This window comes from Caloenas nicobarica, chromosome 1 (genome assembly GCF_036013445.1).
Source record: "Caloenas nicobarica isolate bCalNic1 chromosome 1, bCalNic1.hap1, whole genome shotgun sequence".
Taxonomy (NCBI): domain Eukaryota; kingdom Metazoa; phylum Chordata; class Aves; order Columbiformes; family Columbidae; genus Caloenas; species Caloenas nicobarica.
In genome coordinates, this window is record NC_088245.1 from 63,151,444 (window position 1) to 63,173,352 (window position 21,909).

The 21,909-nt window shown below is 43.2% G+C and overlaps 1 protein-coding gene across 2 annotated transcripts in view; it reads right to left on the reverse strand.

The window, feature by feature from the left end:
* Positions 1-21,909, reverse strand: part of CREB3L2 (cAMP responsive element binding protein 3 like 2) — an 82,911-nt gene that overhangs the window by 21,483 nt on the left and 39,519 nt on the right. For both annotated transcript variants that reach the window (XM_065638765.1, XM_065638755.1), the window contains exons 2-4: positions 18,724-18,940; positions 3,381-3,547; positions 1,699-1,786 (exon numbers count right to left, since the gene is read on the reverse strand). In XM_065638765.1, coding sequence (XP_065494837.1) covers positions 1,699-1,786; positions 3,381-3,547; positions 18,724-18,940 — 472 coding nt within the window. The remainder of the gene's footprint in view (positions 1-1,698; positions 1,787-3,380; positions 3,548-18,723; positions 18,941-21,909) is intronic.

Sequence of the window (21,909 nt, forward strand, 5' to 3'; positions counted from 1 at the left end):
GGCAACTTGAAAGATTTTCAGAGCACGCAGGTCTCCAAAGGAATGAAATTCAGCAGCTATCTTTATGTTCAACAGACAAACCAGGGCTCTGCGCATATGCTCCAGTCACTTCTACCTACACTTCAGTTTCTTCTCCAAATGCTTTGAGGTTTAACATAATCCTCCAGTACAAGTCCCCTGTCCCAGGGAAACCACATTAACAGAAGGGCTCTGAGCCAGCATGTGTTCTCTCCAAAAACAATAGTCTTTCCTAACCTTGCTGTGGATTAAACAAATCACCAGTATTTTTCAAGAGAAGGCATCACATCCAAGGTGTTATACGAACAGGGAGGAGAGAAATAGTCTCCCTCCTAAGGACCCGGTTTGGTACAGCTGGGAAGAAGTGACAACCTAGTGACAGCAAACGCTTTAATGTACTGATGGAACAGGAGCAGCACAGGCAACCACCACAGGAATCTCTCTCACACTGTGCTATCCGTGGCCATATGTGAACTTCTACTGCACTCGCAGCCAAAAGACCCTGTGCTAGAACTGGCAAGCCAAGTGCTGTTTATGACCAAATGAGTCTGAACCAAGAGAAACAGGGCAATGTCTCACCTACTCATATTACATGGACAATTTAGCAGATGTCCAAAGCAGTCATAACTAAGTCATTTTTTTCTCCAAGATAAATTTACAGCAATGAAAATTTGGAGTAGGAAGATACAGGGCTGAATTTGCCACCTTCCACTTCTGTCGTACTTTGCAAATTTGAATTGAAAAGATCAGATGGGTGCTGGGGGAGGAAGGAGGAAAAATAGTCACCAAAAAATAGCTATTATGTATGAGCTCTTTTTGTCTAGCATCTTAACTCTAGTAGTTGCCAGAAGAAAATATACACCTGAAAAAACAGCAAGGCCTTTAATCCCATCAAACTGAGCAATCAAACCTACGCCCTGGTTTGAAATATAGCCTCCCTTTTTCCACCTGCTACATTACTTGCTTCTCTCCTTAGAGCAGTTCTATTTACCTACGCAAATGAATTCACTAACAGAATATCAAATGTTCTTAACTGAGATGCAGTTATCTGCTCAAATTTAAGCCCAAATATTTGGCTCTTTCAAACTTTTCTTGGGTTAACATATTATGTGCCACAGAACCACATTTAACTTTCAGGGTAGGGATCATTGCTCCTTCTTTCTCTTTTATAGATCAGTTCAAAGGGATCCTGGTGGTTCTTGAAAACTCTCCTAAAACTAATATGCTGCAAACAGATGCATCTAACTTTTAATTTAATGTAAACTCACATCATCGCTTTTGTATCAAGGGTTAAAACAGTAAAGTTTCCACTTATGCTCTTCATGCTTTCTATGCCTACAAAAAGAAATCGATCAAATTGATTTCTCTTCTAGCCTAAATAATCCTGTACTTTAAGGATTCAAGCTCCCTCCAGCAACTGTACAATTTTTAATATGCTATAGACAAAAAAAGGGATTATTTTCTTTGTGATGAGCAAGGGAAAAAAAAAGAAAAAAACATATAAATGGGTCAAAGAGAGGCTGGCTCTTCAGCAGTGTGAGTTGAATCCCTAGAAGGCAACAGCTTCAGCCTAAAGATTAACATGGCGAATGAGGAAGCCAAATATTTAATCAGTGTAAAGTGCATTCATTGAGCATTCTGGTCATCTCTCCCTGCATTTTGGGTTGGTAATTAACAGACCTTCCTTAGAAGAGAGGTTCAGGAATTGATCCACTTCATGGGGCTCCAATTTAATCTCTGGAATAACTTTCTGACCAAGTGGTTTCATCTAGAAAAGAGAAATAAACAGCATGAAAACCCAAAGCACACATCTTAAAAATCTTAATAGAAGGATGCAAGGATGACTTCTCCATAAATGGAGAGGTTTCCCTCTCCTGTTCTGCTACAGGCAAAGCTTTAACTGCTTCACACAGTTTGCTAAACCAGGCTATGGATAATATTGACCTGACTACTCCCACTGTGGTTTTTCTTACTACTATATTTAGCTAAATAAAAGATTACGCCTCGGAGATGACATTTCAGACTGAAAGCTAGCATGCAACCCACTCAAATTACTTCTCTTAGCAACAGGGCTGCCGCTAGAATTTGCTGGACCGCACAGTCTATGTGAGCAGAGACAAACACTCCTGGCAGTAGGAGAGAGCTTGTGCAAGACCATTGTCACCTGGGAGCAAGAGCAAGGTGCCAGTCACTGAGCACCAGATCATCGGACCCAAGTTCGTTTCACAGCGTGGAGGAGCAGGAAAAGAGACAGTCACGGCTGACTAGAGTTTGGAAGACATCTGGCTTGCCCTGTGGCCAGGGCTACAACATCAGGCTGCTGAGCTGTTGTCCAGAGTCTGCCTGAACGCTACAGTTCCAGGCTTGAGAAAGTCAGACTGGCACATCAGCATGCTCACTGCTGCCAAAAAAAATCTCTCTCAAAAGCCTGTGTAACTAATTCGTGTGATGGTAATGAGCCACCAGCTAGTCCCAATATACTATTTGCAAATCATGGCATCCCAAACTACAGCAGGACCATGTCCCAGGGACAGGACATTCAGACTAGAAGAGGATTATGGGAGACTTGTGCTTAATTTTTTCAGTTTCTCATAAAATAATTTCTGTTGTGCATACTTCTGATCCACATCCAAGCGGAAACATTTATTTTCAGCATATACTAACTCCACCCAGCCTGGACTGACATTGCATCCCAGGGACTGAGAAGAGTCATGCTTCTTCCTCTACTGACAGAGGACACCGGTGAGCCATCAGCTGCTGCGGTTCATTCTCCTTAACTCAACCACAGCCAAACTAAACCCTTGAGAATGCTGACTGGCTGCTCCAGCTGTGGTCAGAAAGGCATCACGAATGCTCCTTTCGAGGCAGGTTGGTGTGGAAGCAGCAGCAGCTTGAAATGTCAGAGCTTCACAGATGTGGCCAAAGTGACCTAGCAGGCAAACAGAGTAATTCTCCAATTGTTTCAAACAAGGAGTTTTGTGCTCATTATGGGAAGGCACAGCAGCACTAAAGCAAATTATTATGGAAGACACTTAGCTTGTCACAGGCTTGATTGGGCGAATAGGTTAGTCAATTCTGCTGGGACTGGTTCATTAGAAACTGTTTAAATATTTTTAAAAACTAGCACAGAAGAGAAAGTTGTGCATCCAACCATTAAGACACAAAGATGCAGGTAAGTGTTTTGAAACACAAGCTCTTACAGCAGCAGTGGGACACCAGCAAACGCTAGAAAACATTAAAGCAGACTGCGGTGTGCCCCTGAGTTGACCACTTTGGCATCAAGGAGGCTACACTGGTATGCAGAGTTTTAGGAGAATCTGTAGCTCATTGTGCAGAGAGGAGAACAGAAAGTCTGCATGTACCAGGGCATCCGTCTGTAGCTCAGGTTGTTCCCCATCCAGCGACGTGGCTGTGACAGTGAGACTGACTGAGGGAGCAAGGCCTGATGTCTCACACAACACTGGCTCAGTCTTTATTGCTGCTGGAGTCAGCTCTGTACCCAGACACCATTCCTCATTTTCCAGGTCACCTGCCAGGGAAGGAAATTGGACACCACATGTTTAGGTCAGAGACAGAAAGACTACAAACGAAAATAATGTCATCCCTCCTCCAGAGAAGGGAAACAAACACAGAAGGCATTTCAGTCTATCAACAAAACTCTGCCCTTACTATTCAGCTCTCTGTCAATGCAGACAACTGCGCCATTGCAGGGCTGTAACTTAATCCTAGCCCCAGGATACAGAGAGGAGCAGGGAGGAAAGACACAGAGCACTAATCACTGCACATTGCCGAAAGCTGCTAACACATAGCAGAACAAGACTAAACAAGCCACTGGGTAAAGCAGCCAGGGAGCCATGTCCTACACACGCTCATGCCTGCTGGCTCAGTTTTGTTCCTCCTTGTAGAGATAACATTTAGCCAGACTTCTGCTCCTTCTACTACTTGCGATCATCAAATAGCTGGAGCGGTGATATTATACTTCTAAGAATAAAGGATTTTTCACACTCTCAACTTCAAAATTTTCCCCCCAAGGATTCATTTAGTAAGTATGAAAGAGGATAAAGGCTTTGATGATGTCACAGGAGCACCAGAGCCGTGGTGATCATGTTAATCTCCTCCCCAGAGCCTCTGGAAGTAACAGCACAGGATGCATATTTTGACTGGCAGCAACAAAACCTGCATCACACGTTGGCAGAATTGTCCCCTAGCCCCACTTACTGCAAGCTCGCTAATCAGGAGAAAGGCGTGCAACTCTTCACTGGACGAAGCTGAAAGGTTTGTCTTGCACTGTCAAGAACTGGAAGAAGGTTGGCGTGGTAAGTTGGTAGCTCCCCATTTCTATTCAGGAGGCAGCCACTGTTCGGCTTGCTAAAAAGTGACTTATTCTCCGAGGGCTAAGGTATGATATAGGATCAAGAACTCAGAAGGACTCAACCTTCAAAACAATTCTGGAATGCTATTAACAACCTCACTTAAAAAAAAAAATTATATATATATACATGTAAAAATCAAATGCATTTTTGGCAGTTGCAATTCTGCCTTAAAAAATTTCCCATCTCTATTGCTAGAGTTCAGTCACGTAAATTCTTTTCTCTTGCAGGAGAGCATCCTACACCAGCTGTACTGTATCCCAGGAGCGCACAGTGCAGTCCTCTGCCACAACTCGTCTGTAGTTGCGAGAAGCATGTCTATAAATCAAGGCCATAAATCTGAGGCCAAATACACATAAGAGAAAAGAGCGTGGATCTTTTTTTTTCCCCAGCTTTCTCCTGCCTTCATACAGAGTCTTTACTGCATTTACAGAATTAAAGCAGAGAGCAAGCACGTACACAGTATGGCTAGTAAACAGCAACAGCGTTTTGAACGAACTGCACGCCGCATCAGCACGGTGGGAGGTAGCCGGGGGCTGTGGCTGTGCCACCAGCAGTCTGTAAGGCTGACACAAGACCCAGCCGCACGTATCATGCTGGTGAGATGTCAACCGAGTTCAGCTACAAACAGGTTACAAAAATAAGAGTGGGTTTACAGCCCCGGTGCTGCTGGCGGTCCTTGCTATTAAGACCACACACACTGGGCACAAGCCAGGTGACTGGAAGAACGGAGAAGTATGTACATCTCCAGTGCTAGTAACTATGTGGTGGGACCTAACCTCCACCACTTGGCAAGGAAGGAGGTAATTTGAGTAAAGACACACCAAGGAATTAAAACTGAAAAATATGTATCCTGTAATCAGAAGCTTAAGAACAGGGAGCCCAGCTCTGCCCAGAGAATTAACTGTACAGCTAGGGCTAAACACCGTATTTAAGTTTCTGGAGAGCTCACTTGCAAAGCTTTCTGGGAAAGGCAGAAATATAAAAATAGAAGTATTTATGAAAAAAAGAGGTAGCATTGTCTAAATATTAACTCAGGAGGGAGGACATTGCTCTCTTTCAACCCTCCCTGCACCTCTCTACTCACAAACACAAGTGTGTGGCTCCCTCCCTGCTGACTGCAATGAAATATTCAGTGGATCCGTGGACTTCCTCTAGCTCGCTGTGTGTGGATCATTCCGATAAGAGCTTTAAAATATTATCTTTACCTGGAAATCCAGAATGCCTTGTCAAATGCAACTTTCAAATGCCTCTTTGGATAACTTCTGCCAAAACCTCCCCCACATTGTGTTGTGCAGAGCTTCCACTTGCTGCCTCTCACACCTCTGGGTCAAGCTACACGGTGGCAGTGCTATCATCTGTCATCTCCTGTAGACTCTCTTTGGGAGGGAAGGCTACATATGAGAGCTACTAGTGAAGCATGCAATTAGCCCTGAACCTTCTGAGATTTGTATCACCATGCAAAAAGAAATCTAGCCGTGGGTACCCAGTGAAACAGGGTATGTCCTCTAAGGTTGCACTTTGTGATGTTTATCACCTCTAATCCCCAGACTCATCACGAGGATGCAGCTGCTGTAAGGCAGCAAGATACGCTGGCCTTTAGCCAGTCATTTTACTCCCCTGGAAGCTGACTTTGCTGATTAACCTGACATCCCTGCCATCACCGCTTAGATCTGCACAAACTGCTCGGAGTTATTCTAGGCTTTAAAGTCAGTCTAACCAGTTTGCAGGGTTACAGATGGTTTTCACCGACAGCAACACGCTGCATTTAGCACTGAAATAACTTTGAAGAACTGCATCTAACACTTTTTTGATGCTGCCTTTTACGATGCATGGTGACAGCTGTCATTCCAGATGAATGACCCTGTGAAAGGGAGAGATGAAGCAACACACTGGTCAAATCCCACCTTGATACTCCCCTCAGCTCACTTTTTGCAAGCCCCTGTTATGGCGTTCATTATCGTGGTCAGTGTTGTGCAACAAGCTACCTTCTGTTGACACGCTCCAGCTTCTGAAGTCACCAACCATCTCTCCTCTGCTTCAAGAAAGCTGCAAGGACATTTCCCACTCTCCCTTCTCCTCTTCCTGAGCACAGCAGGTTGACATTATCTGAAAATTACTCTTAGTTTATTCTTATAATAGCCCCTTAGCACCCTAGTCTACTCTGCCAAGGACTGTACTAACAGAAGAGGGGCAGCCCTTCTCTCAAAGCCCTTGAGAATGTTGCACAAAACCATAAAAATTTAGACAAATGGGAAAAATCGAGCAGGCTACAGAATACTGGTCATACTGAGAGGCATGGCACACCCTCCAAGACGAGTGTTTCTGACAGAGGGGTACAGAGAACCATGGGAGAGGTGTCATGGAATAGTGAGAACAAGCAAGAAGGGGCACATGAAATATTGAAATGAAAGGACAACAGAGGATGGCTCAAGGGACCCACTGGAGGGGAAGAGAGGTGTCTTCTCCAAACCCAGCAAGACATGCTGTGGAAAGAGTAGATGACTGGTGTCAAGAAACTGAAGGTGAGTGTTTATATTTGACATGATCCAGGAGGTACATATGAACTACTGAAAAAGAGTCCAAAACAAAAGGCTGAGAAAACCATCTTGGTGACAATATTCTAAATAGGTATGAATAGGGCAATACTGCATTGCTAAGGTGAGAGTAGAATACACTGCGAACTGTTCAGATATAAAGCGAAATAAGCCTGGACAACAGATTTAGCTATTCAAATGACTACAAAAAATCCATGTCCTAAAGATGGTCACTTTGGCTGTCAGAAATCTCTTCTCAGGCTTCAAAATCCTGACTCCAAAAGTTCACCGTTAAACAAACAACACTGGCTGCTTTACTCTTGCTGAAACTTCTATGAACTTCACAGCTCTACCGTGCAACGACTCTTTACATGAGAAGCACTCCCCTTCACCTACCCTTTCATAAGTCCATGAATGCCAGGCATTTTGGCATGTGAAATATGTCATTTAAGGAGTCTTACACAGTACTTGGCAAAATCCCAGCTAACGCTTCCATGTGCGACGCACCAGCGCTATTAAATTCCACACATGGTCTATGTTAACTGAACATTAATGTTGCAAAGCACCCAGGTATTAAGCAATACCTACAAAGGTTTAATTCGGTGTACTTTTGCACATTACATGCACCTAAAAACAGGTATGTTTTAATAACATGACCAAACAATTTCTCTGCAGAACCTGTGCCTTACCCAGCAAGCAGAATGCACAGTGCTCCCCTGAGAAGCTATACCATGTTTTGTTATTCTCATTGCCTCATGCACGGCCTCATCTCTCCTCTACCAAATACAATTCAAATTCTGTTCCCACAGAGCTGTTTAATTCCCTCCTAGAGCACAATCAAAATGCTTCACCAACCTGAATTAATTTCCACAGCAGTCTTGAAAATTCAAGTGAGACATGGAGAGATTAGGACCAAAAAGTATCTAGTACTTTAAAATGGCCAACTGTAGACAAATGGAATTGGATTTTTCAGATGATTTAGCACTATTATTAGACTTTATCAAAACACAGTGTGCACTGAGTTTTCAGGTGTGCCCTCGTCGGCAAGTTAAACATCAGAGTTTCAAATCAAGCATCCAAAACACCCATTCATCACAGCAACCCAGGGTTTGTGACACACGTGTCTGGGATTTTATCTTCTGTGTTCAAGACTAAAATTACATCTCTTCAGAAAGCTTTTCTGTGCTGCTTTTGTCATCAAGCTTGTCCTACTATTCCTGCAGACTCCTGTTTAGCATGTATCTTCCACCTTATTAAAAAAAAAAAAGAAAAAGGCAAAGCCTTACAAAGCACCAAAGCTAAGTTCAATTAGTGTAGCAAGCAAAGTTCTGTTGCCTTGCTGCCATGAAATAAAATTAGTACTGTCAGAGGCATAACTAATTTTATTGTGTTTTTAAATGATGTGTTAATATCAAGAAAAACTCTAAACGTGTCTTGTTCTTTCCCAGCTGCACTCATCGCCAGTCCAGCTTGGTCCCAGATACGATGTGCAATGTGTTTCCAGATCCTGCATATGCAATAATACAGGAGAGGAAGCTCAAAATGGGACATAATTCCCTCAGAACTGTAAGTGTAAGCACTGCATGTCATGCATAGTTACAGCAAGGTGTCCGAGTAGCAAAGAAACTCTTTCTGTCCTCTGTTGTTATTTCAGAGTCCCTAATCCTGCCCCAGGTTCCATCATCTGCAGTTAAGATGGACAAGAAGGATCTACCAAACGTACCACAAGTGGACCTTCCCTTTTCACTTTCCTTTCTTCAGATCGCTACAACCAAAAGGGAAAAGGCTACACAACTTTCTGCACAATAAAAGCTTAATATCGTTAAAGTCTATTATGAAGACTGAGTTATGCGCAAGTGCTGGGCTTTGGCTGCACACCACATACATCATGATGATAGTTCTCAACAGAAATGGATTTCAGTGTTCCTCCAAGCATCACAGCTGTAGCAATAATCAGTATGTGTGATTTAGGCATATCTGAAAAACACTCAAGGGCTGTGTTTGTACATGGCAGAACTAATATATACTACTTCTGTGTTTGTTGAAAAACATTTTTTATATATCTGATCTTGTGTATAGATATATAAAAGCTAAACATAGTCTGTTACACTGTGTGCAGCTTTCTAGGATACTCATATTTCACTGAAGAACTGCAAAATTTTGCTTCTTTCCTTGTTCCATATATTATGAGAGGGCAGGGTAAGAAACCTGAAAAATAAGGTCAAAAATGCTTCCTTCAACCATGCGAGTTTTTTAATAACAGAATTCCCAGTGAGTTTTGCTTTCCTTTTTTAATTACTTCTATCCAACATTACTTTATACAACTAATTCTTTATCTTGTCCAACGTACTACCTACTTTTCTGAGAAAAGGTAAATCTTCTACAGTGTTAACTAAATTTCACGCTCTGTGATAGACGTGCAGAAAAATAGAGCTTATAACTAAAAAAATATTCCTTGCTCTCCTCATTCATTTCAGCACTATTCATTAAAGAGTTTAACAGAGACACTTTTTGCATGGCTAACTAAGTTGCATCAGTGAGTTGCTGTGTATTTTTAAACAAAGGAAATTAGAGATGCGCTCTGTTTCCTTCTGTTACCCCTCCCAAGTAGAGGGAATGCAAGCATCCAGAGAAACAACGTGATTTTCGCCTTTTTTTCCCCTCCAGTAGAAAGGAAGATAGCATCACTAGGTAAGTAAATCCACATAAGGGATGTATCACTGAACCTAATCTTGAAGGGAAGAAGAAAAAGAAGAAAACACCCCCCCCCACAAAACACCACAGCAGAAACACACCACCATTACCATCGCAACACATGCATGCACTGCATGTCATTTGAAACAAGCTTGCAAATAAGACCTGTAGAATCATGGAGGAATATCCTCATGCGTATAACCAGAATGAAGAGGCAGCTCTCGCCTCCTTGAAGTTCACCGTCCAAGCAACAGATTAAACAGCTAGAGAAAGACAAAATTGGAAACTTAAGGAGACCACAACAGACTACAGGTCAAAGTGCTTTGCACGGGTATTGGAAGAGACATCTCTGGACAGGATAATGCAAGAAGATCCCTTATGAATCAAACTGTTCTCCAGGCAAGCATATTTAAATAATCCTCCTCTTCAGCTGTGTCATGGATTTGAGCAAAAGGGCTTCAACGAATTCATTTTTGGTCCATGACAGACCTTGTACTGCCATCATGAACCACAGGGCTTGGATGCACAGCCCACGTGGCTTCTGCACAGCCCTGCCGTGTGCCACAGTATGCAGTTTCAGACTCGGCTCATCACACGTTAACAAGGCACTTTCACTCAGATGGTGTTTAAACTTGCACCAAGGGCCCACGTTTGCAAAGCCACGCTTTGGACGAGCACTCGGTCCTTGCCTGGATCCTGCCTTGAGGTCGCTGCCCCTGTACAGCTGGCAGCGGGATCCAAGGGTGCTCACTAGCTCTCCACCACAGAAACGCAGCTGCAAACCGGGAGCCAGCTCACTGCAAGGGGAAAACACCTCCTGGAAGAGGCTCACAACTTGTTTGTAGGGGAAATGGCTGTTCGCTCTGTGTCTTCAGAAACACCCCACCGCAAACCCAAAAGGGCCTCTGCTGATGCACGGATTCTGGATGTGCTGCTGCACATGACGCTGGCAGGGAGGTTCAGCATCCCCAGCTTTGCAGTCTGAGCCCTATACACCCTCTCCCAAAGGGAAGCTGGACCCTTCTGGAGAAATAATTGCCTCCTTGTCTTCCGCCTCGGCTCACACCATCCCCGGTGCCCAGCTCTGGGCTCACGTAACACCCCCTGGAAGACACAAGCCCCGTTTATTGTGCCTGAAATGCTGAACTCCAACGCCACTGCCACTACCCCCCTTCTCCTCCGTGAGGTGAGAGCCCACATTCATCGACAAACAGTTTCTCTTACAGATTTTCCAGATGGCATTTCCCCCTCCCAGCACGCACACACACTCCCACCGCAAATAATGAAACCCAAGCCCTCGAAACGGCCTCGACAAAGGGGATACTGTTGTACTTCCAAACATTGGGGTCCTTTTTAAAGTGCCAGGAATGGAAAATTAAATAAATAGGCAAAGAGGAGCATCAGTGATACACAGTCATCAAGACACACAGCAGAAGTAGCTTTTCTTCTAACAAAGGATCACCAGTTGTACCTGTGTCCCCACTTTGAGCAGCACACAGTCCACCTAAAACCCACAGATTATTTGTACCACTATGAAAGTTATTAAGATAGAAACAAGGACACATTGCCGCTCCCAGACCTAAACGAACCATGGTCAATACCCTCTTTCCTGCAGAGAATTTGACAGTTTTCAATCAGAATAATCTTGTCACGCAAAACTAACCAGGAGGTGTCTGGGGGCTAGAGGTTCTGCTTTAACCTCTCTTCAGTCTTAAGACTTTACACAAGCATAGCTGTCAGCTGGGATACAGTCCCTGATGGTTTTAATTATTTTGCTTGGGGGGAGAAATATGTTATTTTTATAGCGCCCTTTATGTATACGGGAGTGAGGCACAGGCTGGGGTGGTAGCTTAGATTTGCAACTTTAATGCTTGAAACCATTAAATGTCCTATAAAAGGTTATGATTTTTTTTTTTTTAAGATATGTGAAAATTATCCACAGAAGCACTGTGATCAAATAAAACAGTTCTCTCTTGCCCTTCTTATTTTTTCCTCCCCACACTCCACACCAGTGTTGTGAAGGCACATCCGTATTAGAGCAGGAATCAGGCTTTGGCGCACATTAAAAGGACTTGATGCTCCCAGCAAATAACTAAGTGAGCATGAACTCCCAGTGCAACACCGCAGCTAAAAGAGAATGAGATCACTGGCTTCAGAAACAGCAGGACTGGAAGTGGGACGAGTATTCCGCTAATATTCATCATTAGGGAAACTATTCCTGGGAAATGAGCTCCTGTGGTCACTTTAAACAGTTTTGAAAAGGAACTGCTAATGTCCTTTTGTTTAGAAAGGAATTGCAAGAATAGCTCAATGCCCAGAAGATATCCCACACAGGGAAACAACAGAGAAGTGCAGTTTCATCTAACCCAGGGGTGTCAAACTCATTTTCACCAGGAGCCACATCAGCCTCGCAGTTGCCTTCAAAGGGCCGAACGTAATTTTAGGACTGTGTAAATGTTAGGAGTAGATCTAAACTGTATACAAGCAGAAATCAAGAGGAAACTTAATCGCAGCCTACACACACCTAGGGAAAGAGGTTTCTGAGAGCAGATGGTTCTTTATTCCAGCAGGGAAAAAGGCCATCAAGAGATCTCATATGTGGAACTGGAAGCTAAAGGGGGTCTGACTGCAAATAAACTTATCAAATATTAACTGTAAGCATAAGTAATCACCAAAATGCCCACCTTTAAATCAAATCTGGCATTTTTCAGACACACTGCTGCCCAAGTAGAAGTTACAGGCTTGATTCAAAGTGACCTACTGAGATTTTGGACCTTGGGCATATAAAAGTTCAAAAGTCTCCTCATCCTTTAAAACTGCAGATGCTGACAAGGACCAACCTATCCACATAAAATCACGCAAATACAGGCTATCACCACCAAATGTCTTCCTCTCCATTTCTCAAAACAACACACAAAAATAAAAAAAAACCCACACAGGAAAAAAGTTGCATTGGAATGTACTTGCAAAAATTATCAGCATGGCTTTGACAGCATCTTTTCCAAATATAACTGAACTTCTTTGTCTAGTTCCATTTTCTTTAAAGTCAGGGCAGAGGAGGTTCTATTTTCATTGTTCACATCTCATTGATTCAGTATTTCGAGAAAAATAGATAGAAGGACAATGTGTGTGTGTGTGTTTATATAGCTTATATAAAAATAAAAATAGAATATATAACCTATTATCTATAATTAATATATTATATATATGGGTTTAATAGACACATCTATATTATTCATATATATATATATATGTATAAAATGTATGGACATCACCCTGAGCCTCAAGCCCATGGGTAACTCTATGCACAGAGACAGCACAACATGATTACTGCTTGCAGACTCCATACATAAATAAGCATTCTTCCGTACAAAGCACTGCTTGAGACGAGGGCTAGATTTATTGCTGAAGGGCTATTTGCACTGGAAATGTGGGAGCCATTTGATTGTTGGGGTTTCGTTTGAGTTTTTTCAGTTTGTTGTTTTGTGGATTTCTGTGTGTGATTTTGTTTATTTGTTTTTTTCTTTTTCAAACCATGTAGTTGAAGCTTCAAAGGAAAATTTAGGTTTTAAAAGCACGTTACAGGAAAACATAACCTCAGAAGTAAAAAACCCAACAACAATACAGGTTATATTCTGGGGCCAGCCTCGGTTTTGGCACAGCTAAGCATAAAATAGAAACATACCATTTCTGCAATCACTGTCAAACCTCCAGCCAAGGCAAGCCGTTTCAAATCCAAGAGAAACTTCAAAGCATTCCTGAGCAGGAAACCAAGAACAGGAGAGGCAGGTGGGGACTAAGACTAGTCTCAACAGAAGAGCCCTTGGGAGATGAGGAAAGGAACGCACCCAGCCACCTGGCCACCATTTGAGGAGAAAAAACATACAAATGACTAGTCAGCTGTCCGCTGTCTCTGTCCTGCTAGGCTCACAAAATAAAAAACACACACAAAGCCCAAATACACACCCATCACAAACCACCACCATCGCTTGAGCCGATCCCAGAGGGTGAAGAGCCCCCCACGGATGCTGCAGACTCTGTCTCCGCGTTCCTGCTGCACACCAGCCCCTCCATATTACTCGCACTGGGTTCTCGTCTATGTATCTCACACGCCTAAAATGAGGGGCAGCCAATGTCCTAAAGTTTGTGCCTATGTCTGACAAGATGAAGCATCAGAGGGCAGGGGAGGACCCTACACTCACATCTCTTCCCACTTAAATCTGAGAAGAAACTTCTTCACAGTGAGGGTGCCAGAGCACTGGAACAGGCTGCCCAGGGGGTTGTGGAGCCTCCTTCTCTGGAGACATTCAAAACCCGCCTGGACGTCTCCCTGTGTAACCTCACCTAGGTGTTCCTGCTCCGGCGGGGGGTTTGGACTAGATGATCTTTTGAGGTCCCCTCCAATCCCTGACATTCTGTGATTCTGTGATCTCAGGTCACAGAGGGGGCTAAGCATAGTCCCTGCTGAAACTTGGGTTTGGCCTGCCTTCTGGCTGTCTGACCCACAACAGGGACTGGAAAACTGAAAACAGACATGCACCAACCATAATGGAAAACAAAGCTTTTTTCCCCCTAAATGTTTACAACTGTTAGAAGTGAACCCGTGCCCCTAAAAGCCCTGATGCACAGCAAGAGGTCTCCCTTATTCATCAGCCCTATTCTCAGACTCCCCTCCCAGCTTCTTCATTTCCTTCCAAGAAGCATTTCCCACTTCACAACTACCCACTATGCTTCTCCACAGCTACTCCGCAGTTGTCTGAAAAAAAAAAAAACAACAAAACCTCAAGGATCACAACTAGAAAGCAGAAACCTGCTGTGAGAGAGGCGGCAATGCAACCAGTGCAGCTCATCGGTACCTGGGACGCGGGCTCCTTTTCCATGTTACAGCCTGGAGCCCTCCTCAGGCCTGATGCCTTATCCACCAGTTCAGGCAAACAAAAGCTCATGGTCAGACAGCGGCAAGCAAGCAAGTCAGGCCTATAAATCTCTCTCCCGAGTATCTTTAGTCTTAAAAGCTTATGTAAAATTGAATGTAAGAATAGATTCTTGGGAGGAGGGAGGGGAAACTCAAATAGCTAAACACCAGATATCTTGCACACATCTGCTTTAAAATAGTTACTCTTGCCAATGCTTTCATAAGCTGGAGATTTAGGGACTGACACCTTCAGAGATCACACACTAGCAACAGTCTGTGAGTATTCAGAAGAGTTTTTCTGCACAAAGCTGGGGAAATACTCTCAATACAGTGAAGTCAAAAGAACAAATAAGTGGGTAAAACCAGTGTTGGGACACTGATCTTATGGACACTTAAACATGTTCTTATGTTGAGGTCAACAAGCCCCAGGCTTACAATTTTGCTAGGTTTTACACTTCCAGCACTTAAAAAAAACCCCAAATAACCAAACCACAAACCACAACCAAACCAAAACAAAACCAAAACCAACCACAAAAAACAAACAAACACAAACAAACAAAAAACCCACCAGACTTTATGTAAGATTTAAAATTATTTGAATAGGTCAATTTAGCGACCGTAGAAATCACAGTAACGGACAGGTAGTGTCTAATGAGAATGGTTCATGGCAGAAGCGATCTGCTCCTGCAACAGCTGGTAAGGTGGCGCTTATGGAGTCAGAGCAATCATTCACTCCTTCCTAACGGCTGAAAGGAAATGTTAAATAACATTTTCGGTACAGTTGTCAGAGACTTAGCTGGGAAAATAAAAGATGGAAATAGACACTGAGTGGCTTAATGCTAATTTGAAGATCATTTCCCAAACAAAACAAGCCTTTTTCTCGGTCTCCCAGTAACTTGGGGCTCTGGGACTCCACATTTATGAACATGTAGATGAAAACTGCTGCAGGTGTTGAGTGGCACTGAAAGAGACCGAGGCACTCCCGAAATCCAATTCCTTCCTCCTGAAGGAGGGGAGCGGAAAAGTAGGTAGCGGAGCAACGCAAAGTGGGGCCTGCCTGATGGTAGCACACCAGCCCCAGCACCTTGGGGCTGGGACTGACGGCTGGGGCTACCCAGGTCCCACACAGCCAGCAGGAACCTGCCCCAGGATGGGTCACACACCCCCAGCTGTCACTCCTGCCTCCCCACCGTCTCCAAGGGCCTGTCACCATGGAAACAAACTTCAATTTTTAAGGCTATTTTTAAAGGCAGGCAGGCAATGTTAGCCTTCAGGACACCAGACCTGCGTGGTACAAGCTACCTCCAGCCCCTTGGTGCAGGCAGCCTCCCTCTAACTGTGGACAAGACACTGGCATGCCTGGCTGGCACAGAAAGGGCCTGCTGCTGGCCACAGGGACACGTGTGTCCGTGCCACGTGTGCACACATACACGCACGTGTCGTACATGAGCCTCCTCACTGGCCTCTTTCTACTCCCAGTCCAGCAGAGCTGGGTCCTGCATCAGCAGGATGATGAAGACTCACCACGGAAATACCACGAAAACACCACAGCTGAAGGAGCTCGGCAATCCGCCCAGTGGGGTGGTTATTTGGAGAACGTAAATTTTTTGCACGTTCTTTACGTAAGCCCCTCAGCCCTCCTCATTTCTCAGCCCCTGCCACTGCACAGATCTGCTCCCCCTCCTGCAGCAGCAGGAGATCATGCTGGAGTACATGGACCTCCCCTTCCACACCGTGTGCCTCCTGCTCCTCAAAAGGATCCTGGTGCTCCCAATAGCTGTCCCCTTACTCCACCAAAGGGACTGGCATTCACCAGAGTTGTCAGGAGCACTGCATTCCTCCACTGCCTAACAAGAGAGATGCTTTCAACCTTCAGTGCCAAGCCCTGCCGCAGTGCCACCCACAAAATCTCCCTCTCTGTTCTCACGGACTTAAGGATCGAAAAATCATGAGGGTGATGCCTTTGGATATCTATCAGACAGTCATGTCAACTGTAATTCTGCAATTCCCTCAAGTATTTCTCTGAGCTTCTCCGTTATGAAGTCGATAGGTTTTGAAAGTTTGTGAGCATGATTCCAGGGTTAAGATCAAATAAAATCCCAAACACTAAGAACAACTCCTCCTCCTCCTCCTCCTTATCTCTTATGAAACACTCTGCAGAGTGAAGATGAAATGCTTTCCACTAATTTTCTATTTTTAAACCCACTTGTTAATGTTTCTTGGCTTTTTAAAGCATCCTTTAACTAGAGCTCTGTTAATTACCCAGTGGTCTCAGCAGTATGAATTTCCTCAGGATTTTTCCGCAAAGGAACCTCTCCTCACTTTTAGCCTAGTTTGAAGTTTCTCCCTATTAACTTCCAGAGAAGCATGCCCTCCGGGGTTTCTTGTGCTTGTTTCTCCTGCCACAACTACAGTTTCTACCTATCTCCTGTATGTATTCATTTAAAGATATTCAAATAAAACAGTTAGGAAATAATATAATCGGACAGTTTTACATAGATTATGTTTCCAGATCATCTTCCAAAAACCCTGTCTCACCTTGAAAAGCCTTCTCACACGTTGTATTAGTTGACCTCTCGTGAAATCTCTAACAGACCACATCTTGTTTTAAGAGAGCGCTTTGGACTACAAAACTGTCAGCCTTCGAAAACTCAGGTCCTGGTGGAACTTCATATACAGCTTAGCTTGCTAATGCTTAGGCCTAAGCACTAATCTCTCTCCCTTTTATTGCAACCCAGCTTAGTACTCTACTGCTTTTCACTGTAAAGCTAATGTTGAAGACATAAACCAATTATGAGGAGTGAAAGTCTGCCATAGTGATTATTCCTAACAGTTATCAGATATTCACAGCCTTGCTCCTCTGCTGAGCACTAGGTTTTACCTTTAACTCCCCTGCCGGCCAGCAGGCATCATCACACCAGAACAAGCAGGTTGGATTCTTCCTCCCACCAATCCTGCATTCCCCTTTTTTCCCCCCTCCAGGTGTTTGTAACTGCAGAATTAAGGTAACTGCTAAAAAATGCTGTTGGTTTTCATCATTTTCTATGCATTGCCATTTCCCATAACCACAGAATCTATAAAATTGCAGTTATTGTCTTTACAGGATCATCAATAGCTTCCTGATGGGCATTATTTTTTTCTTTGCATGTTTTTATTTTCTTAAAAAAAAAAAAACCAAACCAAACCCAAACCCTAGGACTTCAGCAAGACAGGTTTTAAGACTGGGGCAGCATCTGAAGTTACATTCCTACACTTATATTTAGAAACGTAAATAAAACGATCTGATTTTCATTTTGGGATAACAGAAAGCTCCAGATACTCACTACTGAAAAATAAGTGTAGTCTAAAAGGTTTGTTTGTTTTCAATAGATCTGAAATTATATAGCTTTGAAGGGATCTCTGGAGACCGTGTTGCCCAAACTCTTCATTCAGAGTATGGCTAGCTTGGATCATGTTGCTCAGGGCGTTTCCAAGCTCAGCTTTGAATATCTCCATGGATGAAGACTTCACAGCCTCTCTGGACTCCTGCTCAAATGTCTGACCCACTCTCATGGTGAAAAAGATTTTTCTAATACCCAACTGGAATTTCCCTTATTGCAACCTGCAGCCACTAGCTCCTGTGCTATCACTGTGTCTCTCAAAAGAGTTTAGCTTTGTCTTCTCTGCACCCTTTCATCAGATAGCCACAGACAGCAATAAGATCTCCCTTTTGCCTTTTTTCCTGAAGATGAGAAAAAAAACATCTCACTCTTTCCTTCCATGTTGTGTTCAACAGCACTCAAACTTCATGGTGGTTCTCATTTGACTCATGTAGTTTATCAGTCACCACTTACCTCCAACAATCACACCTTCAGATACATGGAAACAAGTGTATTTCTGGTTCTTCTCCCATTTCTTTTTGATGGGCACCTTACTTCTAACTCAAAATGTTAACGGTGCAAAGTTAGTAACTTCTGCTGAGCACAATTTCCCTGTCTACAGACAAGTTTCTTTATTCACAATGCCCGCAGACTTAAAAAAAAATCCCTTCTGTGATTTCATTGTAGGTATTTCAATTAGCACAGAGCACTCACATGCAACCTCAGTGCATCATCACCCCACCAGGAACATCTCATTACTGCATCATCATGAGAAACAAGCAAGGGCTCAATGCACCAGTATCAGCAGATTTTGCACACATCAGTTCTACCTTCATTGAAGTTGTCATCAGTCGAGATGTGGGTCAAAGGAGACTGGGGCCGAGAGTCACCGCAGAGGGAGTAGCTGTGTTCTGCCTGGATGAGGGGTGCTGGGGATGCCAGAGACAGTTCCACCTCCATTATTTCATTCTTCTCAGACAAGAAGGGATCATTCAAGAGCTGGCCTAGGACATCTGGTGAAAACTCATCCAGGAACTCTGTGAAGTGCTGTGGGGATAAAAAGGGGCGAAAAAGTTTATCTTCTTGCTTGTCTGTCATCCCAACAACAGGAGAGCATTGATCAGAACAATTCCAGTATCTGCACCGGGCACCCGTGCCAGTCAGCAGCAGGATCTACCAGCCCTGCCTGACGACCTCCTCCGCCAATCACTACTTCAAGCTGAAGAGCTACAGCTAGAACAAAAGTCTTCTCAGAGGCATACATTGCAACAGAAGAGCCTGTGATTAACTTGCAATGAAAACACAAAATAGAAGCATGGCTGACATGTCCTGAAGCGCACTCCTTCCCTCTCATGCCCCCACAAAGTACTAGCTAAAGCACAGCAGCAAAAATGGGAATGCACGTTTCACCCAGACAATGTGAAAGATCCTGCAGGATTTTTCAACAGAACATGTTGTGTGTGGAACAGAATATATTGGGTTAATGTTCACTGAGGCAGAGAAGAAAAAGGGAACACAGACACAGACTCTGACAGCACGTATGACTATTTTAACTGTGCGGAACATACAGCACACTCTAGGAAAACAGGCCCATGCACGTCCCCAGCCAAGCAATTACACATTTGCTATAAAATGGGTTTCCTGGCTGATTTATGCATCTGTTTTAGAAGTCACATTCCACATACGACTAGAGCCTATATCCAGCCTCTAGGCCCCACAGCTAAAGCTCCTGACAGCCAATACTAATTACCACTTTATCTATTACACTGAATTCATTACATTGACAGCACATGTTACGGCTGTATGTAGTAGGATAACTTTGTGTTTGTTTCTTATTAAAAATGAGTGCAAACCAAATCTTCCTATCTACTTCTTGAGACTCTAAACCAGTTCCCATCAATAGCCAAAAACTCTGCGGCTCTTCTTGGTTTTGTCTCCAATGTCAGAAGACTGTATCTTTAACAGACCAAGAAACTATACTGCAAGAAACCATTCCTGTTCATGTCATTCAAAGAATTCCATCTTTGTACAAAAATATTTGTACAATTAATTGTAACGAGCTTTTCTAAACAATCAAGCATTATCTACCATCTTATATAGGAGTCTCTGTTGATTGGGGCATGATCCTCCTACAAAGTTCAAGTCTGTTTGATTTGCTGTTTTTACAACTGCTATTGATCTTGGCTCTTCATCTTGCTCTCTCTTGCAGAAACAAACACTGAAATTCAAGATTCAGCTTCCTGTAGGCTAAATCAAGAATTAAACAAGTCAATATTGTCTAAATCCGTGAGGGAAGTGGTGTGCTCACACCCCCATGCACACACATTTCACAGCTCCAGCAGCATCTGTGGCTTCGAAGCCCGATGCTGGGAAACACTGAGTACAGTCGGCTCTCGCAGAGTCCTCTGGAAGTTTGAGTCCGTCTTCCAAGAATGCTAACTGTGCCTTCTTTCAAAATTAATAAAGCTTCAGTCAATTCTGACTGACAGAGTAAAATAAAATATTTACTAAACACAAGGCAATAAACAGAGGACCACAGTTGCTACGCTGGGGTTGCAAGCTAGCTAAAGCAAAGCCTTCACAAATGGCAAAACAGATTTGCAGCCTCATATTTACTTGTTGTAAATGATAACACTACAAAACAAACTCTCGGATGACTAAGCAAGAGGGTCATGACCACCCAAGAAATTCTTGTTAAATTTTTATACCCAAGGGCTCACTAGCACTTCACATCCAGGGCTGCCTCCCAACATTTGGAAGGACAAAACCAGAAACTACAATTCTCCACTGCGCAAAGAAGAAAGAAAAAGGATGCTCAAGACTAGCTGAACACCATGGTGCACCAATAAAGCCACTGAATAAAACAGGGTAGGCAGACATTAAAGAGTAAACAAGGGACAAAAACGTCTCCCAACCATGACAGAAGTCAAGGATGAACTTATAAAAAACAGTGCCTTTCTTAGGGAGAATATTTTTCCCACAGTCTAAAAACTTCTTTTGATTTGGGCTAATGGTGAGAGTCAATTATACTGTTTACATATTTTCCTAAAGCTGGCTAGAACATTGCCATCTTTCTAATTCTTGCATGCATTATTCTAACTGATGACTAGCAGATGCTGAAATAGGGATGCCACAATGTTAATACCCTGGTTTCAACACACAGCTACTTTATCACCAGCGTCATCCAATCTGAGGATGTCATCCTTCAAAATATCATAACTAAGTGTTGACTTAGCCTGGCACTATTTAGATGTTCTACTTTAACAGACTCAACTGAAAGACAAAACTACTCAGCTATTTTTGTCAAATTCACAAATGTAGATTTCTGTTAGCCTTCTGCATACTACTGCTTTGATATGGAAGAAATTAATATCAAATACTATTTTACTTGTTCCATTTGATTAAAGTTATTTAAGTCAGATATATTTTTTTTCTTCCTTTCTGAATGGGGAATTTTCCTAAAACCACTTCAAGAAAAGCAAAGAAGGAAACGAATACTCAACTTCCCAAAACCAGAGAGAAAGAGGACCTTGGGGTGGAGAAGGGTGTTCGACATGTTAATTGACACTTGTGCTTTCTCCTTTTCATGTGCAGCTGCAAAGCTGAAACGCTGCAAGTTGTGAGGAAGAAAGAATTTGCATTTACAACAGAAGTGTCTGACAGCAAATAAGTGGTCAATCAGGTTTTAAAATTGTTCTCCAGTTTCACCATCATTTTTGATCTTATCGTTAATAGTCTGATATAACTTTGCAGACTGGTCAATAGAGAAGCCTCAAACAGACATAGGTCAGGCTGCCCAGCTACTGAACAAGGGGAAGAGACAATTCTAGGGATCTGGACTTCATCCAGTGATTATAAAAAACACCACCACCTGAGCTACAGGAATCTTTCATATGTTATGCACATCTCTACTATAGTGAATGCTTAAAGCTAGCTCACTTTGATTTATTTTTTTTTTCCCCTTAAGCTAACAATTGTCTCATGGAAAGCAGCTCCATTTGCCTAGAGAACTAAAA